This window comes from Excalfactoria chinensis, chromosome 3 (assembly GCF_039878825.1).
Source record: "Excalfactoria chinensis isolate bCotChi1 chromosome 3, bCotChi1.hap2, whole genome shotgun sequence".
NCBI lineage: Eukaryota > Metazoa > Chordata > Aves > Galliformes > Phasianidae > Excalfactoria > Excalfactoria chinensis.
In genome coordinates this window covers 52,799,525-52,827,262 of record NC_092827.1, presented here as the reverse complement: position 1 = coordinate 52,827,262, position 27,738 = coordinate 52,799,525, and the positions used below count along the sequence as shown (strand labels likewise).

The following is a 27,738-nucleotide window of genomic DNA, read 5'->3' as shown; positions in this document are numbered from 1 at the left end:
GCTTTAAGTAAAGAGAACCTCATCCTCATAATCCATGTCAGTCCATAATCTCGAGGAATTTGGAATCATGTTAGCAACCCTAGCGTTGTTCTAAAAATCTTTAAATTTGAAGCAAACCCAGAGCCAGTAGCCTAACCCAGATACAGACCTTTTCTGATAAAATTAGCTATTACCATTCTAGCATACTGCTTGATATCACACAGCAAGTATGGAGTGGTCTTATGGCTCTGTGGCCCTACCAGAAACACAAGTGTTTCATAGATAAAGTGAAGTTAGTCTCTAGTAGCTGCCCTCAGAACAAATACATAATGAAAGTCCTGTTTCCTGTACCACTTACAAAACCAGTTGTGGAGTATACCCTTGCGCTTAGAATAACCTCAGCACTGAGCACTGTACATGATTTGAGATACCCTGGAATGAAATATAATATCCTATATTACATAGGATACTAAGGTCCTTAACTTCTTAGAGAAACTGATGCACGCTAGTAACAGGAGAGATACTTTAAAACACCAGGGATACCATCTCTGGAAAAGTCCCTGGACTAGTCACATCTTTGACAAGACACCGTAGAGTCATTTTTACATCCCTAGCAGCTTCTTTACACCACACAATAAATCTTATTCTTGCGTGTGCATGTACTAGACAACACAGACATGAATATAGCTAATGGAAACAAGATCTGTTTGCTGCTTCTAAAGAATCATTTGCACTAAGGATGATGCCAAGCTACAATATGTGTTGTTATAAAAATGCCGAAATAAATGACAAGGAACTCATGCAAAAGACTTTCATCTTTAGGTAATACAGATTCTTAATCTCCTCTTTTTTTCTTCATTTTTTTTCCTTCTAATGATTAATAATATTTGCGTGGATATAACCACCTTAGAACAGAAGTATTCTGAACTCCGCAGTATTTAAGCTGTATATTATAATTGGCACAATAAGGGATCACAAAAGTATCTTTTCTGTCAGCTTGTGCCATTAAGAACCTCTAAACACAGATCATTGTTGTAACAGGTCATTATGGTCCATTGTGTCAGTTCATCTGTTGGGATCTGTGCACTATAAGCATGACAGATTTCCTCTGCAGCAATTACAGTCTATTGTGACAATAGGATTTAATGAATATAAACAACAAACCACATAATCTGTTATTACAGAACACAGCCATGCACCCAGATGGGAATTACATTCCTAGACATTGCCAGTTGCAGTTTTTATAATTGTAACTATTTCAGCCATCGTGTTTTTAGATGCAATGCTTTAATTTACCACATAGACTTATCTCAGACCTGGCTGGTGAGAGGTCATCAGAATTTAAAGCCCAATCTTACAAATGTTCCATGATTCCCCCCCCCCTTTTTTTTTTTTTTTCCCCTCTTAGCAAAAAATTGTCTTTTCGATTTTTAGACGCTTACTGTTGATTTTCGCTGTGATACTACTGGCTAGTATTGTAGATGAAACAAGCAAATACAATAAAATTGGTCATGGAAATTAATGAAGCATAGCAGAACATTTCTGCATTGTTTCTAAAGAATAGGCACTTCAGCTCAATAGTAGCTTCCCCCTCCCCCCTTCCAAATAATGGGCAAAGTGCTACACCAGTGCAAATCTGTCAAATCACAATATCACAATGGTAGGAACTTTGCTGATTGATGCAGCTGAAGGCCTGTCCTAGGAGCTTTGGATAGATATTTGTAGAATTAACACTATTTTTTCAAAGCACATAGCTGGTCCTTTATATTAAAGCCATGCAGTCTACAAAAGTTCACATTTTCCCCATGGTGATTTCAAAAATCTGGCCCAATTACAGAGATTTTTAGCTTTTTAATTACGAGTTCTGGACTTGAGTACATCAAAGGTTACAATTACAGTGTTGGTACAGCTGTATTTTAATCTCCATAGTTTGGCACTACTGGAATATATGTACTTTAAGTAATGGAAAATGCACTGTAAAGAATAAATTAATGAGGACCACATATGGATGAGCAGTATAAATGCCAGTGTGAATCACCACAGTTCTTATCATGTACCTTTGAGAAGAAATCTCCAATTAAACCTACTTCCACAGAATTCTTATTACCAAAAGGTGAAAAGACTCTTACCTAGCATGCGAACACATTTGGCATTCTGGTCAGGACTATCAAATGAGATTTCTCCGCACCTCTGGAAAAAAGAATAAAAAAATCAACCAAAAATTAGTTAATATGTATTTACATTCAATTAAATCCTCTGTCAAAGTATCCCTGTCCTTATCCTCTGACAGAGATCTCTGATCCCCTTGTCCTGTGTTTAAGTTTGGCACTAGACATGCTCAGATGAGTGTTGATAAAATGTCAAAATCAGAAGAATTTCAAGTAGCCAGAGTTCAAAGATATATGTTATCAGGATATGTCAACAATGTATTACCATGGCCTATTTGTTACCACACCTATGGCTTAAACAACTATCTCATCCATATTGCTATTTGTTAGTACTGGACCCAAGTATACAGGAGGCCTCATTTACTACCACATTTATAAGGGCTGGTGTTCTGTCACTATACAAATCCAATGAAAGAACATCATCAGACTTAGGATTCAGATACATAGTGTTTGGTTATTTCCAAGGATGGGGCATCATTTGAGTCGTTTATGCAGACAGACATGTAAGTTTAGCTGCCTGTAGAAACATAATTGGTGTGGCTCATGGGTCTGATCCAGCTTTGATTAAAGCCAGTGTAGAGAACCCACTCACTACAGGAGTGGTTGCTTTTGGCACTACAGAAAAGATTCATTTTTTAATTACTATACTCAAAGTCCTCAAAAGGCTTAAGGATAGCCTCATATAAAATGCTCCATGCTTCATAATATACATTTTTTTTTAGCTTTTGTCTCTGATCAAGCGGGAATAAAAGCACCATCATGCAAGGCTTGGAAAATCACTGAGAACTATTAATTTCTCCTCCTCTTTCTTCCTCTCTTATAGTTCTTATACAGTTTCTCTTTTCCTTCTCCTACATATTTCTTTCTTTTTTTTTTTTTTTTTGTAAAAAAACAAAATGGTTACTGCTGTCATTTTCTTTTTCTCTTAAAAAAAAAAAAAGAAAAAGAAAAAAAAAAGTGAAACTTATAGCAAACACTTAAAAAATGCAAAGAATCAGGTAATTAAAACCTTAGAGCTTCAAAGCAAATGAAACACTGCAGCAGTTTTATAAATGAATAACACATTTGGAACTCACTATTTTTAAAATCACCTTTACCTCCTTCATACTGAAATGTATACAAACAAATAAACAAAAGCCATCTCCCACACACAGTCTCTTCATATATCAGTACATCTAAAAAGAGCAAACAGATGCCTGTGTTAACCTTCCCAGGTAAGAGCACATACTACTGAAAGACTGCAAAATGAGAAACAGCATCCAGTATTTTAGAGTTAGTTTTACAACTGCTCTTACATACGTTCCCTCCGAGGAAAAAAAGATAAATTAGCTTTTTATTCCTCAAGGAAGAATATTAAATGGTGGGCTTCTTTTCATGCAATTCTCCCACTGTTATCTTCATGACCATCAGTATATTTAGACAAATACAGATTTAAGAAATCACTTTAAAATTCACTGCCCCACTCAGCCCTGAATTTAAGCTGCTCTACGTAAACTCCTGCCTAGTTTTTATTTAGTTACTCAGACATATTGTAAGTTCCATATCACATCATGTTTCAGGCAAGCATATGGTGTATTACAATATTATAACAGTACTTACTAGCCTTAGCATTATGAAACTGGGAAAGCAGCTAATGTTCCACAGAATCCACTATCATCCCACAGGGTTCATTATGATAATGGATGAACAGTGAAAATTTTGCAAGTAAGATTCAGATAACTATATACAAATTCATAGGCTTATCTGGATTTCCATGAAATCCCTGCAATCCACAGAACTGGCTGAAGAACAGCCACCCTATATTTTTCACTTTCACAGCAGCTCTATCTAAGCTTTTTCTTCTGCAGTAATTTTACAGAGGTTTTTCTGAAGGTAATGCCTCCTATTTCTTTCCATGGAAACTGCAACATACACAAAGAGCACAATAACATTGTTTGATGGAGCATATTCTCAGCTGCAAAACTTTCTTTTCCAACACAGACACCACCATTAACTATGTATTTTCACCAGTGATGAACAAGAGCCTGCATGCTCGCTCATACATGCTTCCATGTCAGATGTCATTCTGTCAGACTGTCCCTCTACTGCCATCCGTCACACAGCAACAATATATAATCGAATATTGGTGGGGAGGTCCAATCTCCACTGCCATACTACCAACATCTGCCCCGGATGTCATCAGCCAACACAATCACATTGGAGGCATTATTTTTGGATTGACCCTCTTGTTTCTGATGTCAGGGATTGCTCAAAAATACATAAATAGGATGAAAAACAGGCTATTACTAAACTGCTCAGAAGATATGAAAATATTTGGTTGGATTCTGGATGTGTAAAGTGGCAGAGAACTGCAGTAGGGGCTCATTTTTGGTCTTTCAAAGAATAGTTGTTCGGACATTTTTGTTGTTAGCTAATGCCTTCCATGAACAAGAGGTAAGGAATGACTTCAGAATTTAACTTTCAGGATTAAGCTGACACTGTGTCACCACTACTATGAATTCCTGCCAGGGCTGGTTAAGCTTCTTCCTGGCCAAGGTCACTTCCCTTTCTGGCTTGGGTTTGTTCCACCTGCTTGAGTGCTGTGGATGGTACTATGATACAATGAGGCCAGGAGTTTCTCAGCTCACTATCCATTTTCAAAATGGGACCAAAGCATGTGCTCATCCTTTCCTGTAAGTTTCTAAGTGTCTACAGAATCAAGCAGTGGATGCACGAGAAGGTAGGAATAGGACTTTGACCTTAGACACTAGTTATTCTGCTTTTGATTTCCAATGAGACATAAAGGAAGAATGCCTTTAGATGTATCCACTGTACACAGCAGACTTACTGCACATGTGTAGATTATCATATATATCTCTTAGGAGAAGCAGAGAGAAACATGAAATCTCTTCTAAAGATTGACTACTTTTCTGTACCCAGTTTGGAGCAGTAAGAGTATGAGCACTGAGCTGTTAACACCAAATATGTTATCTGCTAAGGAAGAGCAATAACCTCAAAACAGGAGAGCAGCCTCTGAAGTTCATTTCTTGAAATCTCTGATGGGGATGTATTCATAGTCCTGACCATTTTTGAACCTCACTTGAGTTGCAAGATTTCACTCTTTAAAATAGGATTTAAATTTTTAATCCACACATAACCAAAGTTTGAAAATCCAGTTGGGTTAGTTAAAAGGCTATCCAAGTAGGAATAATGTTTATAGGCTTCTTTACTCCTCTCTGTTCTTCATATCTTGAGCAAGTTGTTCAATATACCTCCCCATATTGCAGTAATAAAATGAAGTACTTAATATACATCATCAGCTAAACATGACAGTAATCAGGGGTAATCTTTTTGCAAGTGACAGGATTATTATATCTGTAAATAGCAGAGATATTAATCGGACATTTATTTCAAGCTCAATATCTTCCCAGAATCCATTTGATTTTTTTTAGTAACCTTAAGTTAATGTGGTTTGTTCATTGGAAGTAATACTCTACATAACAACACTGCTTGGTAAGATAACTTTTTCTTCCTTTTCTGAATACCTCATTTCTTTAGCAATCAGAATTAAAATTCACAACTGATTAACAAAAATAAGACAGGGCAAACAGCTTCTGTGTTTCTATGAAAGCTGGATTATCTCAGAGGAAATAAAAAGAAAGCTACTTTTATACATATTTTGTTTTTCTACTGCATTCCTTTCCCCTACACCTTTAAAAAGCACTCTAATAAATTTCTCTAGTATGCAAAAGAATCGTTCTTACTACCCAATGATGTAGAGATGGAACATCTATTAGTGTGGAAAGCCACAGTACTTCATAAGTCTTTGTAATCTTTTATAATAACAACTGGTTGCTGAAATTTAAGGGCAATATATCATCAGGAGTCAGGCCTCACACTCTTCAGCTTCAGGCTGCCTGGGAGATTTAAGGTGGATTCATTTTGAGTGCTGACGCACTGTAGGCACTGAAGGAATTCCAATGTCTTATTAAACTTGCAGTATTTTCAGTTCAGTGCCTCTTCTCTGACAGGGGCAAGAGAAAGTACAGGATATACCACAGTAGGCTAACATCTGTCCTGCCTGTAGCCATTCCACAGTCACCTCTCTGTAGATTAAAGCCTCGTGATATTATCTGGTAGAGATTAAACCAATGTTTAAGTAAAACAAGGAAGTTGTTTTATTTAATTGCAGTACTCTGCACGTTCCTGACATATACTTGAATACTTCTGAATTTTGCTATATCCTTAAACATTACCAATCTTGGCCTAAGTCAAAAAGTGAAGTCATGCTTTTTTTTTCTTGTTAAGGGACAAAAGATACTTCTCTGTAAATCATACCTCATTTTAAAGGTAACAGGCCCACATTTTATCTATTTTCTCTGGAGTGAATGATTGCAGAAATGCACCCTGTTCATATGATCCTGAATTTTCATCTCTGAGTTTTTCAATTAAAATGTGTAGAATGAATACAACTTGAGAACTCCATGGATAAACATTCATATTGGCAGCAAATAACACTAAAACATTTTAGCCAACTAAATTGTCCAAGATTGATGAAAACAACTATAATTGTTTACATATTACCTCTTTGGGGCTTATTAACAGTTTCCATAATGATTACAGATGAAATTTTGTATTTATCTGGAAATATAGACCTGAATTTAGCAAGTGTTACATTACACTGTGAAAAGAACATTTATAAATGTGATGTAATCACAGCATACTCATAATTGCCTTTCAAATCATATTAGCAGACAGAGTGCCACATTTTCTGCCCTATGGATTTATCATATTGCCATGTTACTCCTGCCAACATACTGTATTTCATGGGTTCTAGCTCCCCTATTTATTATTAGAATGGAGGCACAGTTCTGGATGTTTAACATGTGGATGAATTTCTACAGAGTAAAATGACCATGCCTGAGCAAACTTGTTTTGAGAGTTCTTTCCTTTCCGTGCTTCCCTAGCCAAAGAGGTTTCACTCACTTTTCTCCTGGAAGTAAAACTGGTATTGTTTAAATAGCCTTTCAATACCTTTAGTGTCAATCTCCAGCAGCACCTTGGTAAGGTATTTTGTTCTGCAGTTTGCTATGATGTAGACCCTCAACTAGTGCAAAGAGGGCAGAGCAAAATAAGTAATTACAATCAAATTGAGCAGTAATTCCCAACCACCCATTGCTGCCAATAGTCAGCAACTTGTTTGTGGGCTAAATAGCCTGAGGTGAACCCTTCGGCAGTTCATTCTCTCACAAACCTGTGATTTAGTATGGTTAGGAGTGGTTTGAAATGGATTAATGCTGCTGGAAAATTGGTCTAGCAGTTTAACTGCTTTGTTTTCTTCTTCGGTTCAGGGAAAAAATGTTTAACAGCGTGTGACTTCATTACGGAGGCGCCAGTAGTGCTGACCCTCCTGAGAATCTGTCAGTGTTTCAATATGCCATCCATGTTTCTAAATGTTTATAACATGGGGCATTGTGAGCCAAATCCAGAATTATTAAGAAATAACAATGCTGGGTTTTAATGAGGAGTAAGACACAGCTGAGTGTGCATTAGCAGGCAAGGCAGAACTTGTAGGCCTCTTTGAGGGGGGGATGCCATCATCGAAGCAACATTAAAGAACAGACAAATTTTTTGCCCTCATGAGATGATGTTGTCTTATTGCTCATTTTTAAGTTTACATTTTAAACAATGTAGAACATCTGTAGATCACATAATGGATTCTACCACCACAAAAACCATTCTGAGTGTGTGGGAAGATGATGTGGAAAATACCAATACTAGGGGAAAGGCGAGTTCGTTGTCTCTATTTATTGTTGCTCTGATGTGAAACATCAAAGTTCTCTATTCCTAAACATTTTCTGGACCACATAATTACCTCTCCTTCTCCTACGAGTTGCAGAGCCAGGCTCGTCTTCTAGCTGCTTTTTATGGTCACTGCCACTTCAGCTTTCACTTTCTACTGAACTATTTAATGGGAAGAAAATATGGAATTAGATTTCTCCAATTCAACCACATGTATTTCTCATATTTTTCCCACTGATCTACTGGATGAAAGGAAGGGTCAAAGACTCAGAAATACTGACTGACGAACCACTCTTTCCAAGAAGCAATTTAAATATTTGTGAGAAAACGAACTGCTCAAAGTTCCCCTTCAGGTTATTCGGAGCAACATGGAATAAACTTTAGCATCTGCTTATTTGCAAGTGCCCACTGCACACTATATTCTCTGCACACAAAAGCAGTCTCAGGAGTGGCAAGCCAACATGGGTATCATGTTTCTCCCACCTAACACCTAAATAAGACCGTCTTCTTGAATGCTTGTGTATGGTGCCATGCTTCTCAAGAGCTGTGCTATCTTGGTTCCCCAGAACATTGGCATGCATTGTTTCACACTTCACAGGACTTGATTTTGTAAAGATTGACAGATGCTAAGTACAATCCATGCCAAAAGCATATTGTCAACCACGTAACATGCATGTGAGTCCATGGCTTTAACCCACTTTCTGCCATAGACACAGACTTAGGTAACAGAACCTCAGAAGTCAAACACGCCTCAAAACACATATGTGGGAAGTCTAGTGGAAGTCTAACTGGAGAAATGAAAAGAGAGTACTTAAACACAGATAGCAAGAAAGTATTTCTGCTAGTGCCTCAATATTGTACAGCATGCTGCTTTGGCCTGTAGTAGTACAGCCCCATGGATATCTACACAAAATTTATTGTATTTTGCTACTACTGAACAAAGTGTCTCTTTTCTCTCACCTCTCAAAAAACTGCAGTTATAATATCTTTCAGTCAGAAATGACTGACAAAAAAACAAATTACTTCAAAGTAAGCAAATGTCTACTAGGTCCGCTCTGATAGATGTCACTGAATCTGAATAAAATAAAGCCATCACAAATTTGTAATTATCTAAGACTGACATAATTGTGTTTTGTGAAAAAGTATTCAGACAAATCATAGAATCACCTGGGTTGAAAAGGACCTCAAAGATTATCTAGTTTCATCATCTAGTTTCAACCCCCCTGCCATGTGCAGTTGCCAACCACCAGACCTTGCTGCCCAGAGCCACATCCAACCTTTTCTTTTTAGAAGTTTTTTAAGCTTCCATCACTAAGCAACATGAAAATATTTTAGAGTTGATTAGGAAGAACTGTATTTTAGCAAAAGATCACATGCCTCACACTTTGAATACTACAATATACAGTAAAGGACACTATATATGAAATGTAATAATTAATGAAAAACAGAGTACAAGTTAATTTCATAGAATATCTCATTGTGATGGGGAAATAGTTACCCTTCCTTCACACATTGCTAAGAGACGATATCTGTTACTTATGGAAGCTAAAGAAGTGTTAGCAAAGAATTTGACTGAATGTAGTTGCTTCCCTTCATGTGAATGTATCTTCTCAAGATAAATCCCCACAAAGAGATAAGTCATTCTGTTGTATGTTGCAAACACGTATTTTGCAGAAGTGGGATGGCTGTATCACCCATTACTCCCTGCTATTCAAGTAGATCCTGCTCTTTGAGGGGATAACTGAGAAAAATATTTCTTCTATGGAAGCAAAAAAAGTTAACCTGATAATCTTTTGTTGTCATGGGAATAATCTTATGCTTTGGCTTGATTTTACTCCTACTGTTCACTTTTAGTGGCCAATGCTGACACAATACTGCTGAACAATACTGCTGCAGTTTCTATCATAACATCCCCTGTCTGTACAAAACCAGGCAATGCATTTGATTTTTGGTGTAAGCCAATTTGTTTCTGAATAATAAACATGGTATCATTTCTGTTTGGTGTCTTTTACCAGCCTTATCACCGTATGTCTGAATTTGTTGCTGTAGGCGTAATAAGTAATGTGACTAATATCTGCCATATTTAATTTGTTCTTTATCTGGTCCCACCCAGGAGAAAACTGAGTGTAATGTAGTTTTCTTGTTAAAGGATTTTATTTTTGGATGTGTTTGTTTCTGTCTTTTACTTTTTAAGTATGACTGTTATTATGTATTTATGTCAAAAGAAGGTGGGCTTGAATAGCAACTCCTTTAAGCTATATTTTTTCTTCCAGGTTTTTCTGAATGATCAATTTTTACATGATAGTCTTCAACAAAAAATAATTCCTCCTCATGTATTTTCAGATAATTACTAAGATACTGAATGCCTTGTAGAGTTATTTCTCTAAATTAAGTTTCTCCTGTGGTGGAATGTGCACTCCATAAAACTCCTAAATATCTGCATTATATTTAAAACTAAGGTAGACTTCAAGTCTTACGCGAGAGAATTCACCTGTGATTTTTAACTTTGTTAAAAGAAGAGGCTGACTCATCCCATCTGATGCCTAGATGCCTAACTTTTAATCAATTAAAGACAGAAGGATATAGTTCATTTAATGTTTGGTACATTTAGACACTAAAATTCATGTTAAGCCTTAATGTTAGAGGTTGGATTTGCACAACAGATGAAGTGTTCTCCCAGCTGCTACAAGACAGTAAGAGGACTGGCAAATAAGAAGGAAAGATGCAGAGAACTTTGAATGCTCTCACTGTGGGATATCCAGAAGGTTGGGTCATAGAGGGGCTTGTCATGATGCATGAGGCCAGCATGGCTTTTTTAAACAGCTCTAGATTTAGAGAACTTCTACGAAGGAATGAAAAATATGTCTTTAATGCAGCTTTGGTCATTGCTATTATGAGTATTTGACCACTCGGGAAGAGTACAATGTAAATCGCACAGCATAGTTCTTAAGCTCACAAGGAACACAAGCATAACATGCCAGATTCTCCACTGTAAACAAAATACCTTTTTCCTGAAGTTAAACCCTGTTATTTCCTCACAGCTTTAAAGAAATGATAAAGCAGTAGGGAAAATAACATTTCCACTTTTCATGCTTTACTTTGTTATGCACTTCTGTATGTAACTTATGATGAAGTATAAAGCAGCAGTTATAATCTGTAGGGGGTAAAGACTGATGAGTGAGCTCTACTTCATGGTGAACAGTGGAACCTATAAAAACCATCAAGTGCAGTGACCAGAGAAAGGAGCAGAAGTCCTTTCAATGCAAGAATCTGGATACACTGCTCAGTGAGTGTTCTCTTCTAAAAACACCAATACATTACTATTATGTCTGTCATATTTACATAAGACATTTGTCATTCTTCACAAATGAGTCACGGTTTCCAACATATTGCAATATAACTGAGCCATGCCAATTTGATAAAACCTGCATATATTCCAAATAGTACGTTCTCCTCATTTTAGGAAAAAAGAGCATGCACAATGAATTTTTTACAGTAGAAATTAGAATCTTAGTTTAAATGACTTCCCTAGCAATTTCAAAAGTTTCTTTTGAAAAAGAATTTGCATAATACATAAATAACAAGGTTGTATCTCATTATCATGGCTGACTTTATTTTACTAAAATGTACTGTTCATTTTATACCACACACTGCTAATAGCCTAGGTGAAAATAATATTCTGTGCAAGCAAGGTTTTCAGTAGAAGTGTGCACATTAAGAAGCATTTTAGAGTACTTCCTGTTTAAATGAACACAGGTAATTTGCATTTGGATCTGAACTCTTGTGGTTCAAACACATTTGTACTATGAACACAGATACATTTCTATTTTTTGAATGCTGGTCATACAATGCTAACCTGCTGGCTGAAGTGACTGCAAAACATCACAGAATCATAGAATCACCAAGGTTGGAAAAGACCTCAAAGATCATCCAGTCCAACTGTTCATATGTCACCAATCTCTTGTACTCAGGTACAAACAATGAGTTTAAACAGTTTTCTGCAAATGGCATATTTTTGTGTGTTTTTCCATGATTTATATATATATATATATATATTCATTTTTAATGTTAATTAATTTTTACTACATTAATTAGAAATCCCTGAGAGGCTAAGTTTTACAGTTAGATACTTGGCAGATGGGAAGTGGAGGAAAGGACTGATTACACAAACTTGATAAAGGTCACCAACTCAAAGAGATTAACATTCCCATTGCCTCTAATTCTGTATGCTGTTCTTTACATTATGACTACATCTATCTTCTTGAGTAATGGATGAGTAAATACAGGAACTAATCATGCCATGCAATCTGATGAGCACTCTCACCTGAGTCAACTTAGTGTTGAATAATCAACTCTGAAGGGAAATATTTTGAAAACATTTCACGTTAGACAAGACAAACCATACAGGTTTTATTTCTAAAAGATATCTCACCGAATTAGCACTACAATTACTAAATCAGCTCTGCACTTGTTGGTCATCTGTTTTTCCCTTTTGAATCTGTATGTAAGTCAATTCAACACATACATGAAACGTATTGATGAGTGTATAACAGCCTCCTTATTTCCAACACATGGAGGGTGTAAAAATCCTGGTTGGAGCAACAGTGATTCTTCAGCTAAAGCTGGATCATCCCTCATCACTCCCACTTCTCCCTCCACATCTGGAAGTCACTGGATGAATCCCTGAGGTATCAAGAAGCACCACATATTTAGAGCAACAGAAGCTGTAAGGATACATGTAAAATACGATATATGTCTCTGAGCAGCCTGATCTAGTGGTTGGCGACACTGCCCACAGCAGGGGGATTGAAAATAGATTATCTTTGAGGTCCTTTTCAACCTAGGCCATTCTATGATTCTATGAAGAGTGGTCAGTTCTGTTTTTGATATTGACACATTCATGTTAAGTGATGCTATCTAGATTTCTAAGAAAGCCAAAAGAAAGAGTATAGAGATGAAGATGCTTTCTCAGCACTTCCATTTAAGGGGAAACATGGAAGTATTTTACCATACTAAAACATCTCTTTCTAAATAATCAGACCCAATTAAAAAATAAATAAATCATAAAACTTAAAACAAGAGGTTTCTAATTTTAAAAATAATCACCAAATGAAAATCTCTTAAAATCTCAAAGTTTAAGTCATCCAAGAAAAGGATAACAAAGCTATCATGTGGATTTTTCAGTGTTTTTCTTGTGTGCAGTGTGCTATTTCACAACTGGTGGCCTCCTTTCTCAGTCCACTGGGAAACATCCTTTGCAATATTAGATTCTGTAAATGAAAAATAATAAAAAACAGAATCTAACTCAAGTAACAAAAGAAATCAGTTGAGTAGTGAGTAGCTCAGTTTCCAGGCATTGTTAAATTAATCTGCAGATGACAGACAGCCCTCTTTGGACACTGGGAATGGCACTGGTACCGCATCTGAACTAGGATGTCCAGTGACAGTGAGCTAATGTTGCTTAGAAGTTCAAGCTTCCCTGGTCAGTAATTTCCAAAAGAACTAATACAAACCACAGTCAGCATTGCTCCAATGCAGATAGATCAGGTCATAGCCATCAGCACAGATCTTAAGCTAGGCTCAACCCTGGCTTCCTAAAGAGAAGGACAGTGATTTTCCTCAATACTCCTAAACCATCATCATTAAATGAAACTACTGTCTTCTGTTGTTTAAAACACAAACAAGTTAAATAACAGTAAAATATCATCAATAAACATCCCCTGAAAAATCAACATTCTCACACCTTTGTGGCATTCTCAACATAGCTATGGTGACATAGCCTCTCTTTTAAGGCTGTTCACCTCTACTAGGTATTGGTTGTTTAGCTATTACTTAAGTGCTCTGGCAGTGTTCTCTAACAGCATTGTCTTTATATAAGATACAGACCCGTCTTCTTAGTATGAGATATATTGCTTTTACCAATGAAGAAGAAGTTCTACCTTAGGTCTCCTTCCTTCTCAACATGTTGATCCTGCTAGACTGCAGGTTTATTGTTATCTGGAGACTATATAGAAGGGATTAAAAAAGCCTACTGTAACAACACAGAAGCTTGGAAAAAGATTAAAAATGTAACTTTCCCATGGAAAGGATGTTAATCCAGTATCAAAAAGTGTTTAGGCTGTGATATCTTTGGAAGTCCACGGATGTCACCTTACAATGGTGTTATAACTATGAGGGGTCTGACTTGAATCAAACAAAGCTTAAACTCAATGTCATCCTGCTTCTCCCTCACACGTTATATCATACTAAAGCAGGGAATTTCAAAACAGTAAATTGCTGTAATCCCAATGGGAAATCAAGGATGAAGAATTTCCTGTGCTTTGATATTTAAAATCAGAAACGCTGATGTTTTCTTTCAACTTACTTTTATTGGTTTTGCATAATACTCGAAACAATACGTAAAATAAATATTTTACAATTTTGTTCCTGAACATTTCCATGAAACAAACACGAGGTACCACAACCCTGTCTGCTCTGCTGACCTTCGCCACAAGTGTCCAGGACGTGGGCGTCTCCACCCACCGGACAGATACATAAAGGATTAATATAGTATTTTTTAAAAGGAAAAAAGTCAGAAGTGAGCAAGCAATCTGTAGGTATACCAGCCACAGAACAGCAGTCTCTAAAGTATCTCTCTCAAGATTTTTATACCTATCAAAGTTTTGAATCCTGGCAACCTGCATCTTACATTTGACACCTGGGGCTCTTGAGAACAAAGGTCTATCACTTGGCAAAAATAAATGAACTATCTTAATTCACCTCCTGCAGAGGAAACTAACAAAGAACACTGATAAGCCTTGTACCAAAACACTTATATTTTAAAGGCTGCCAGAAAAACAGTCTTACTCCCAGAGAAAAGAGTCAGCAAATCTTAGAAGAAATATTTCCCATTGACCATTTCATATCAATGGGCCGTGGTTTCAGTACTCTTAAATCACCAGATACATAGACTTTCATCCAAATAAGAAGCTATAACTTATTTGAATGAGGTTTGAAAATATGTGTAATTCAAATTGAAATTAAATGTTTTACCCAGTACACAGAATGCTCACAAACAATTGCAAACATACATGTGAATGTCTGATCAAACTGTAGCCTCCATTATTTGGTTCATAATGCGTAAACATCCTTTTGAAGAATAAATCAAGTAATTGATGGTATGAGCTCTGCCATACAGAAGAAGTGAAGAACGGCAGATTAGGTTCAGTTTTCAGAGAGGATTTAACATAAGCCTAAGGACCTAAAACAGGAATTTAAATTCATGCTTCCATTAAAAGTACATTCAAACATCTAACAATCACAAACAACAAATGCTTCAGTATATAGTCTTTACATTGGGTTCTAGGAGCTTTCATCTAAGACAAAGTACTAAGAAAATTGCTCTATACAGAAACTATAGAAAAATATCATCATTTTCTGAGCTTTCTAGTTCTATGCTAACGAATGAATGGTATCACGGAGTACGTGAATTCTTTGGTAAAGGGCTAGTCAGCCCTGGCTAAAACTGCATCCAGTCATTGTTAAAGACATAAAAACACAGGTGACAAATCCCAGTATTTTTCCTGGGGCTACTCCATTTATTGGTATGGATATAACCAAAGAGTGGGACTTCTCTGACCAAGCCATAGGTAACTGCAGCTGAGTGGTTACTGCAGCCTGCCTTTATCACAGCTAACAGCAGTTTCATGTTTAGTGCATACCTCAGGATCCCATTTAGGGCCAAAACTAACCATCCTGAGAGTGCCTATTTCCCTTGAAGGGTAAAAGCAGATCATAGTGATAAACGGTGAGATGAGGCCCACCTAAAGGTTATACTGCTGTGGTTCAAATCAAGCCCTCACCTCCACTAAATGGAAAACAAACAAACACCAAAACAACATAACAAAACAACAAACAACTATGAAGCAGTGCCTGAAACTGCCTGAAATACTGGGTGACTGCTTCTATCTACAAGCCTGGCAAGAAAGCCAACTTTCCCATTTGCAACATGAGGCTTGTGTGTTTAATTACCTCATGGAGATGTTGAGGCCCACCTACAAAATGTTTGCTAAGTACTGTTTGTAGAGTACTGCGTGGCACATGAAAAGTAGGAAGGGAGTCAGGAACAGACATGGAGACCAAACAGGCGATCAAGCTTTGGGTTTCTGCCTTGTTGTTCACTCCTCTGGCAGTATTTGCACTGTGATTGCAGACGTTTAGAGAACTCAGCCTTGCAATTAATTAAGTAATTTCACAGTATAAACTGTGCTGAGTTCCCTTGTGTAAGACTACTGTTTACAGATAGCTTATGAGTTACTGCTGTTTCTGTTCCATGCTGTGTCCTGGTGCAGACACGATGTTTGTATACACAGACAGTGCTGTGGATTTTCAGCCCAGTGCTGCCTTTGGACAGTTCTAGTTCCCAAGGAGACTACTTAAGAAATATACGTGAAAACAGTGCTGTTAAGATAAATAACATCTATCTGAATTGTCAGAATCCTTACTGGTGATCATTACAGTGATACTTTCACATGTGTGTAGAGGAGTTCACCCATGAGCTCACAACAGTTGAGCCCAGAACATCTAGCATAAATGGTAGCTGTTTACCAGGGCACAATATTGCTACTGTTACAGACATTTGGGAGGAAGTCTTAGAGGGACATCATGATCCACTCACTGTGCAATTCTATCTGTCAGCTTTGAAAAAGGCTAACAAGAAAAATCTACGCCTTTTAAGATACAGCAAGCCCTGGAGAACAGTGAGAGCTGGGAGACAAAATTCAGATACCTTAAACATTCCCTCCAGAAAATAATACCATACTCTTGAAAGCTCAATTTTAAATTCTTTATGTTGACTAAACTGCATTTAAAGTGCTGGAAGTGCGGAGAGCTGGCCTCTGGTTTTTGAATCCTGAGAGTATAAGTAGGCAGATAGTTTTAACCTCTGCATATCACTCAGGCCATAAGACTCTATCAGTCTTTGAATAATCTAGCCTGTTGCTGGCATTTAAGCATTTACAAAATGCTATCAGCTCTGTATCATTCCTATTGGCAGAATAGTTTTAGCTGTTCTAAAAGTGGTAACCCCTAGTCATCATAGGATGGCCTGGGTTGAAAAGGGCCATATAGTTTCAACCCCCCTGCTAAGTGCAGGGTGACCAACCACCAGACCAGGCTGCCCAGAGCCACGTGCAGCCTGGTTTTGAATGCCTCCAGGGATGGGGCATCCACAGCCTCCTTGGGCAACCTGTTTCAGTGCATCACCACACTCTGAATGGAAAAACTTCCTCCTAATCTCTAACCTAAACCTCCCTTATCTCAGTTTAAAACCATTCCCCCTTGTCCTATCACTATCCACCCTCGTAAACACCCATACCCCATCCTGTTTATATGCTTCCTTCAAGTACTGGAAGGCAGCAAGGTGGCCATTCTTCAAGGCAGAAGACAATAGAGTTACACCGAGGGTTACAGCAATGGTAAATGGGGAGAAGCCAAGTGCCTCAAAAGAGAAAGATGTATAACTCCTCTGAGAGTTATGATGGTGCCAGCTGTAGATGGAAGCTAACATAGAGGGAAAAAAAAATAAATCTAAATTCACATCACTTGAGCAAGAGAATTATAATAGTATCATTTCAGTTTGCTTCTGTGAATATTGTCCATAAAACTTGCTGCAAACTCCAGCTCACTTTCACCTTAATAGTGTTAACTATCTCACCTGTCACACTCTTCTACCCTAAAAAATTTTTAAAAAAAATCACCATTTGAACACTCATTTTTGCCAACTACAGACATCGCTGTTTTTAAAAGTTAAGATGAAAGACTCTTCATGAAAGCTTTTCTGTAATTAACCAATATTTGTAGTTTGTACACAATAAAGAAAAGATACAACTGCATGAGAGTAGCCTGCTGTTAATAAAAATACAATAGCAGAGAAAGTTACCTGCCCATAACCACTCTCCTTCAAGGTACATCTTCCATAAGCACATTATGTAACTGTTGCTTATAAATACATATAATTAAAAATTCACTGAAAACTACAATTGATTTGCAGATAATGCAGTGCACCAGTCTTAATCCCTGCCCCTTGCTTCCTTTGAATGCTAGCTGTCCCAGAAGAGTATGGATTGGTGAGGAAATGAAATTAATAATGGTTTGTGAATGTGCACATTGACAAAAAGATGAGTAAGTTCCTTTTCTGAGTTCTTTCTTTATATGTTCAATTTTCAGTGATGGAAAACTCAGGCAATGTTCTCCATGAATCACCATTTAGGGGAAGGAAGCACATGGCATCTCAGGCTGAATAGAGACCACAACTTTGCTGTTCAAAGGCAGTGTGGTATCTACAGAGTTCAGCAGTGGCATGAAAGCTAGTGAAGGTGTGACTAAGGCTCCAGGCACAACATAGAGCTGAAGATGTTGCTCACTGAAGGTCACTGTTTAAGCTCTGGCATTTCACCAGGGTAGTTTAAGGACAGACTTCATGTAGATTTAGCCAAGAAGACACTTTCTACTAATACCTTACTGCTTCCAGTCAGAGGAAAACCTGAGAGGTTTCTCTGAATGATTTGCCTTTTTTAAAAGGAAAAAACCCATTTAGAGTTTGAAAAACCTGCAGCGCATCACAAAAATCACAGAAGTTCCTAAGGCAGAACAGTTGACATTTAGGCATTTGAATGTACTATCATCAAAACCCCTGCCTAACTTCCTAATATATAATTATATATATAATATAAAAAATTATATAAATTATAATTATATATATATATTTTTTTTTTTTAAAGCGACTTTTCCTCTCTACTTAAAGATGCACTTCTATGGACACTTATCTTAGTAGGCTAAGTGCTACCTGCTTCCAAGGGTGTGCTGACAAATACACTTCCACATGACATCACCTTGGATCTTCCTCAAAGGAGAGGAGATTTCCAGGTCTAAACATGAAAAGGAAAGAGGAATTATCTGATGAGCCAGTTTTGAAGATGGAAGTGGCAACAAAGGATGAAATACTGAAAGTAAATTTTTAAAGCTTGCTCACAAACCAGCTGTACTTAAGCTGAAGGCCTTGCTGGACTAGAAGGAATCACCTCCAGAAAAGCTCTGCCTCTCATCTCAGTCTTCATACCCTTTCCAGTTCTCAAATGACATTCCCTTATGTGCCCTGAAAGGCCTATTCATACTTCAAACAGCCCATCGTCTGGTGACTGGGAAGGTAGGAGGTATCAGTCTGCCACACACTGAAACACTGCTCTTACTGGTAGGCACTTAGCATATCAGATACTGTTGTTGACAGATTAAAAGCAATGTTCTTACCATGTCTGTTACTGTCTACAGAGAAATACAGTTATTCCGTTTCTCAACAGAGAGAGATTCAACTAACAAGAGGATGATGTTGTGACCCTTGGACAGAGGTGAGTAGATACATGAATCTATGAAAATGGTGACACTCGACACATTTTTTATATTACATATCCTAATTGCTGTCTGGAAGTTTCATGTCTCAGTTTACATAACTGTCTCAGTTTATGTAAGTTGAGAAAAAACTGTGTGAAGAGAATCAATTGTTATTGCTAGCATACAGAAATGAGTTCAAATACTTTTCTGCTATAAGTACATATTCTGGGAAGATTCGTAAGCAAAGCTATTTAAGGTAAAGAGAAGGCAGAAGTAGTAACTAGAACTATGAGCAGCAGAGACTTATTAGCAACTAATTATCAACTTTTAAGCTGCCACATTTGGGGAACTGGTTTAAGGAAGAGTTTGGTGGGGCATACACATAATTTAGAGGGAAACAAATGAGGTCACGACAATATAAAAACCCTGAATGTGTGCTTATTAATTGTGGGAAAGAACAGTTTCACAATACATGGGCACTCAGTTCCTATAAGCAACACAACATCTATGAAAAGCATTTCGGAAAAATTATTGTAGGTTACTGATGAATGCCTATATCTTTGAAGTATTCAGCAGCTGATTCTGTTGGTCAGTTCAACTCATTCTCTGGAAAGATGCTGTAAGGAATTATCTTTAGTAAAGCTAAGGTGTTATTGTTAATTACTGTATTACTTGCATTTCCCATACTGTGCACGTGTTACTTGGTAGAGCATGTGAGAAAATATTTGAATGGCAGATGCTCTGCAAAATAAAGATATACTGTACTTCTTAGCTTCTAACAACATCTTGGAAGTTTGGAGATATGCCAATAAACATAAGGGACTTCTGTTGTTGGGATAAAACAAACTCTCTGCAAGCTGCTACCACTTTTCTTCGCAGTCACAGTTAACGATTTCATTTTCATTGTAATATTTTCTCATTCTTACCATGACAGTTGACCTTATTTATTAGTCAAGAGAACTGTTATTTATTTGTGTTCATTTAAGTGGAAGCAGATGAGTTCTAAGCAAGTTGTACATGGTCATCAGTGAAGATTTACCAAAAACCAAGACCTAGCTATGATCAGCACTTCCAGCTCAACACTTTTAAACCACTGAAGCTGCAAAAATATTTCTCACCTGGAATAAACTTTTTCAGTGCTCTTTTCATCCACTCTTAAGCATCAAAGCCTAGAAATGGACTAATAGTTACATGACCTAATTATGTTAATGGATTTTAGAAAAAAACCACTAGTTCTGTGGCAACTGGCACCACAATTTGTTTATTGGAACATGAAGTTCTCAGAAAACCTACAGCTTTATCATCTCACCAGACTTGTGCTGATGAAGTTTCTTCCCATGGCTTTTTATGATGCTTTCAAAAACAGTGAGAGTTGTTAATCTCAAGGACACATTTTTGAAGAGGTAAATTCTTCTCCTTATTTAGTAAAAGATCTTTTCCTTTCCCAAGGGAGAAATCTCAATTGCTCAGGTGTTTTGCACAGATAGGAAAAAAAAATGTAGGTAAGAAAATGAGGGGCAATCTTGGAAGATTGAGAGCACATAATTTTGAAGCACTGACTTTGGGCCTATCCCTAAAACAGATGATAAATAACTGAAATCTGACAAAATAAATCCTCTATAATTTTTTTGCATAAATGACACAACCAGTAACCCCATTAAATGGCAAAACTTGGTACAGGTTCCAGTCCTGCAGGCAGGTGATACATATTTCAATTTCAGTTTGAATTTTTGTTTCTTTTATAAAAGCTGAAAAAGATGAAGTACACAAGAATTTTTGCTCAAAAAAAAGTCAGAAACTATGTAATGCCATTAAAGCCTGTTTAATAAAATAACATGATGGAATGGCATTAAAGTAACCTTAAACCTTGTTATTTTTTAAAGGAAATGTCATTGCTTTTAGGCTTGTCAAGTTTGTCATCGATATCAAGTTTGAATCTTTGCCTTTACAGCTTAAATGCCTAACATTTAGGAAATCATCTCATGACACACAGGGCAGTTTAAAATTACAGTAGCAGTAAGCACATCAAAAATACATGTAGAAATATAGAAGTCTATTTTGCTTCCAGACTCAGTGAATGGCAACGTTAATTGGAGCTGCAGTACTGCAACTACTTATATATGATCAGAATGTACACAAATATTCTCAGTCCTATTTAATGATATGCAAACACTTAGCAATGGAATATATTCCATAGATTCAAAGACAGTGATTCCTCATCGGGGATTCAACTTCGTGATTGTTTACTGCAACAGTATTTATAGGAAACATGTACCATATTGGATCAAACAAGAAGACATTACACATGATATGATTAAAAAAGGTAAAGAGGCTATGGATCTAACTCTACAAGCTGTAAATCTTGAGGATTTTTATTTTTCCAGGCTGTTATGTACTATTGCTGTTGTCTAGACTGTTTTGTAGGCAGCTCCTTACAATAGGAAATAATACAATATCTACATACTATGTGCTGAATAATTTTTCTTCTACATATGTGGCAGCAGCTCTAAATTCATAGTTAACTTTTACTTACAGATTAAAAAAAAAATAAAAATGAAAACTCTGGATCTCAATCCAGATCCCCTTCCTGTTTCCTATCAGGACCAAAGACCACATGAACTTGAAGATGCAAAAATCAAAATGAAAGTTGGAGAAAGATAAAGGATTTTTTCCTTGAAAGATGGGCATAATTTTGGTGAACCACAAGAAACACTCCTGTCCTATGAAGTGCATTTCAGTGAGGTGTATGTTATGATCAGCTAAAATAAACTGATCTCCACAGCTGCAATGGTGTCACCATTGATCTACAAACTAGGTTTCACACTGCAGTACGAAGCCCATGTCCAAAGAGGTGATGGAGACACAGCTCCTGGAGTTGCCTGAGAAACATCTATATGTTGCACTGGGGGATGTGGTTTATTGGAAAGTAATGGTAGGAGGAGGATGGTTGGACTGGATTATGTATGAGGTCTTTTCCAACTTTCATGATTCCATGAATATTCAGTATGTAAACATACTAAGATCCACCTGGCATTCCTGTACTGATTCAGTGATTTTGCTTTAACAAAAACAACTTGCATCACATACACACATATGAATAGATTCTTTCAGATCCATGCTTTAAGATTCTTAACAGATAAGACTCTAAAGTTTCTAGAGTCCAATGCAGTATAAAACAGGGCAAACACTTAATGGGGATATTATGTCTATCAATATCAAGTAATCCTTTTACTTGTTAAAGTTTCATTTATCATGAAAGACTTATTTTTTTCTTCTTTGCACTTTCAGTATATGACATTATGAATACCTTCAATACCAAGATTATGATAAAGGAATAACATTTTCTAGAGTAGGAAGTTTTTACTCCCAAATGCAGGCAAAAGAATTTTGCTAGGAAGTTGTTTCTAGTAGTCTAACAAAAAACATTTTCTGGACTTGTCCTACAAGTACTGCTCCCACATACAGTTGACATTCACGTTTTCTAATTCTAGTGCTTTCTTGCTTCCAGAGAACACTTCTGGTTTGTTATAAATTGATCAACGCTACTTTTTATTTTTCAGCTCTAAATCTAGCTTCAAATAGAACAAACCACAGCATATGACATCCTTTCCCCCCCCTTCTTTTTTAACACTATGGACCTTGAGATAGAATATTTTCACCTTTTTACAGCAGAAACAAGGCAGAGGATAGTGTTTTCATAGTAAAAAGAGTACATGGCAGGGACACATGCTTCTGATGGGTGCATACTACTTACACAGAATCATAGAATTACAAGGTTGGAAAGGACCTACAAGATCATCTAGTCCAACTGTCCTCCCACTACCATTTCTACCACATTTTACATATGGAACAAGCTATTCACCATCAAGTACAACCTCAATTGAAAAATAAAGCACTGATACAAAATACTTTATACTGATAAAATCAAAGCTTGTAAAATTTCAATTCAATAAAAGAGTGAAAGAAACAATACAGCTGAGAGCTACTCATACCTATACATAAAAAAAACTGATTTTATTACCTCATTTACATGCCATGTTCATATACTTATTTGTCAACAGCTATATTAAACATAGACACGCTCTTTTTTATATGTACATGTAGCAACTAGACAGATCAGTATGATGAGAAAGGCATACAACAAAGCCATGGTGGCAGAAGAACTGGCACAATAGAAAGGTGCTATAAAATGAGATTGCTCACCTGTATCAGATGAGTTTAGGTTCACAGGTGAAACCTTCACCAAGAAGGGATCTCCAGAAAGAGAGCCTTCCCCAGTGGAAGTCAGCCCTTAAATAAGGCCTAGGAGAGGTGCAGCCAGGCTCCACCCCTTCCAGTCACACAGCTGAACTGCCTTCACCTGTGCTCTGAGGGCTGACCAGATCCTTTCACCAAATGATCAATCAGTGGTTCAGGCCATGACTCAGCAGTTCCCACACAATTCACATATAATTGTGTGTTATGAATATGACAATATATTGCAAATGTGCAAAGTAGTACAAAACATGTACAGACTTCTAAAAAAAACCAAAACAACCAAACATTTAAAATACAAAAATAAAAATCTGCCCTGTTTTTTGTTTCAGTGTGTAAATTACTGTAATTGCTGTAACAAGCACAGAATCACAGAGCCATAGGGGTTGGAAAGGACTTCGGGAGATCACCTAGTCAGACCCCCTGCTAAAGCAGGTTCCCTATGGCAGGCTACAGAGGAAGACATTCAGATTGCCAGCACTATTTTGATATCCTACAAATTTTATCAGAAAGCATCACAATAAAGTTTGTTAGTCAAATGACCATTAGAAACTAGCAAAAGTTTCAGTTCTGGATCTCTGACTACCTGGTTCTTCACCAGTAGCATAAAATGTTATGTTTCATTTCAACACTGTACAAATGTGCTGAATTGTTAAAAACCAAAGTGATTTTAAAAATATGACTCTTCAAAGATAAGTTGTAACAAAAAAACAAAAACAAAACAAACAAACAAAAAACCAAACAAAAAAACACCAAAAATCTGTGTTAACAGCCTAACATCCAGAGCTTGTCAAACTTTTTAATTCCTTCCATCTATTTCCCCATGGAAATTATGAATGAAGATGACAATATGTTAGATTTCTTTCAATATCCCCAGTGAAACAAAACTTTTGAAATAACTCATTTCCTGGGAGAAAACCATTAAACATCAAAATATGTTTTGTGGTTTTGGATCTATCACCTGTCCTTTTTATCTGCTAGATTGAAGTATTTTCTCAATAAAAATAGAAGGACTTTAAGCAGTGTTATTGGTATTTTCTTCACAAATTAAAATCAAGAGGCAGAAATTTTTTCCTTAGTTTTTTCCAAGCAGAACAATGTACAGGACAAGTGTTTCATTCATTTTTCCTGTTTTAATTACGCTTTGCTTCTTTCTCCTGTCCTTTTCGAGTTAAAACAGGAAAAGGAGATGAGGAAAAAATAAATAAATAAAGCCTTCAAAATGTAAAAACATGAGTTCAGAAAGTTTTCTTTCAAAAAAAAATTATTTTTCTAAAATAAGTCTCTGTTTAAAAAGCTTCATAATCTCAATTTATGAGATAATTTTGAAAGAAATATTGAAAACATCAGCCATTCTTCTATAACACCCCTTACAGCTGTCTCTTTTTCTCACTGGAAGAAAAAAGGAAGGCTGTATATTATTTTGCACCACTATTTTATTTAGCTATTTCCTTCATGTTAAGCCCAGCAATCAAAGAGTTAATCTGGTTTTGGAAGGCATGCCCATAGGCTGTGCTGAAGGGCACTGACCTACTCAGAATCACTGCAAGCAGCTGCAGCTCCATAGAGTTCCAAGGAATTGCAAGCACTTATGCCAGATCTAAATATATCTGCATCTAAGGAATATTAGTTAAATAATCAGGCTTTAGACAAAGGTGCAAGTTGGCCATGGAGTCTGTATTACTTGATTACACCAGTCCTCTGAGCTTTATCTGAAAATAGTTCCATCCTGTGGCAGAAAATAGTTTTCAGTTTTCTGATGAATAAAAATATGGTCTAAGAATATAAACTCTTTCCAGTCAAAATTTTCACTGGAAGAAAACACTGCACAGTGGTAGCGTGTGAAAGATTCTATTGAAAACTCCTTCAAAAACTTTTGCATTAAGTTACAGTTTTGCATTTAGCTACAGAAATAATCAACACGAACATTTAGCGATTATCTATAGCACGTCCTTCAGACTAGCCAGTGGTCACTGAGGTTATCTAGATTACTTCTAGACTGAACAGTGAGTACACTGTTGAGTGGATGGGCTGCAGCTGGGATCCCTTGTCTTTTTCTACTTCTCACTACTTCACTTTTTTCAAAAAGTGAAAAAAGCCTTAGGAAAGGAAAGTAACTGTTGCTCCTGATATGCTCCCACAGATGCTGGATTCAGCTAAGATAGAATACAACTGTATCAGGGCTGCTCTGGACAGAATATCACTACAGACTTCCTAGGACAGATGTGATTGGGTATCCCTGGAGATCATAGTTGTTCTATAGGGCAGTTCAATCTTGCCTGCCCCTGCTTCTGAAGGTACCAAGGTATCTGAAATGGATTCTGTTCAAAATTAACAAAAATAAAAACAAGCGGAATCACATTAGAGTTCCTTCTGCTTCAGAATCCATTTGTAGCAATGACCAGCTGTAGATATTTAGGTAAAGATTATAAGAACCAGGAAACAGACAAAATGATCACCCATGTAAGTAATGTCTTATTTCTGAAATTCAACAGTACTGGGGTTTACTGAGCATGTTTGAGTTGGGCCATGTTGTTTAGCAGCATTTAATATGATCTATTCCACACAAATTTGCTTTTAACCTTTTTTGAACTCATTTGTACCTTTGGCCTCCTCAACATGCTGTGGAAACGAGTTTCACAATTTAATTATGTGTTGCGTGATAAAGTACTTCCCTTTAGTTTAGCATTCTCATTTTGTATTCCCTAATTCCCATGTTATGAAAAATGGTGAATTTCCATACCTAATGAAACTTTTGGAACTCTGCTGATTCTTTCTCTTTTATTTCTCCCTCTATCCCACTGTTTTTTCCAAATTGCAATCAAAATCTGCTTACACACTCATGGTCAGAAATCCCCACTACAACCAAAGAGAGTTAAAATGATGAACTGGATGCCTGACTGTGTAATGACAATAAATAATGCAGCTAAAATACGTATATTATTTAATGCTTTTTTTCTATGATATATAAGAATGCCAATGCACATCCACCACTTCTCTCTATGAATGAGGATGTGAGGGTAGAGCACACTTTGGTCCTTGAAAATGACTTCACTTTTATTTTTACACTACAATAGATAGGGGAAGTCAAGAGTAATATTTCCCTCCCTTTCTTTAGCATGTTAGCAAAATCAAATACAAAGTGGACAGTCTTAAAAATAATAATAATAATAATCAAATTTCACTATCTTTTGTACTTTAGTAACATCTTTCACTGTTCATGAAGCAACAAAATCCTAGTCTACTCCTTATTTGGTGTCTGAGGGAAGGAGAGTCTCTTCCCTTTTAATCTAGGGGAATAAGTCTTCCTGGTAAATATCACAGCTTTAGCTTTCACTGTAAGGAATTACCATGGCGTTTCATGCACATAGGCCTGAATTGATCTTCTGTAAGCAACATTAGCCTCTGGATTTACATGACATTTCCGGCATCAGCTACACAAGTGCACCATAAAAATGGTTTATTTAGAGAACTTTCACCCCCCATGTCAACAAGCTGCTACAACAGAATGGAAGGCAGACAAAATATGGCCTACTTGTGAGTCTCTTGAGAGAAGTGTATTAATCACTATGCCAGCCCAATATGAAAAGGTGCAACCAACTTTGTAAGTACATTCTCAGCCCCAGCTTATGTTTCATTTATATTACTGATGTTTCTGAAACACATGTTCTCTGAAAAGACGGTGAAATTGTCAACAAGTACAAATCTCAAAGCCATTTCTTTTTGGTTACACAAAAACTGGTCTGAATAATTATCAACTGTCTCTCTCATCAACTTAAAAGGAACTAACGCTAAAGTACACATGGATGTGGAAACTAAATATTTTCCTGGAACAAATCCTAGTACTACCCAGGGTTGAGAGACAGGCTGCCATAAGCCTATTTTTAAGAAGTTTCAGCTGTGATACCAGAAATGGCAAAACCTGCAAAAGTAGCAGACAGTGAATAAATGTCCCACATTTGGCTTCAAATGTACGACACTGTTCATGTATTTTGCAGTGTAATAAGACAATACCATCTTACTGATGCAGAGTAAGAATGTAGAGCACAGAAAAATATGAGAAGGAAGAAAATACCAATGATACTGTTAGAAGAAAAAAACTGATGCAGGCACAAGAACATATGCTGACTGTAACAAAGCAGAGAAAGTTGGTATTTGACACAGAAAAAGGGGAAACAAGAATGTGCAC

The 27,738-nt window shown here is 36.8% G+C and overlaps 1 protein-coding gene across 3 annotated transcripts in view; it reads right to left on the bottom strand.

The window, feature by feature from the left end:
* Positions 1-27,738, bottom strand: part of PDE7B (phosphodiesterase 7B) — a 162,234-nt gene that overhangs the window by 108,555 nt on the left and 25,941 nt on the right. For all 3 annotated transcript variants that reach the window (XM_072332305.1, XM_072332303.1, XM_072332306.1), the window contains one exon: positions 2,109-2,169. In XM_072332305.1, the coding sequence (XP_072188406.1) occupies positions 2,109-2,169 (61 nt within the window). The remainder of the gene's footprint in view (positions 1-2,108; positions 2,170-27,738) is intronic.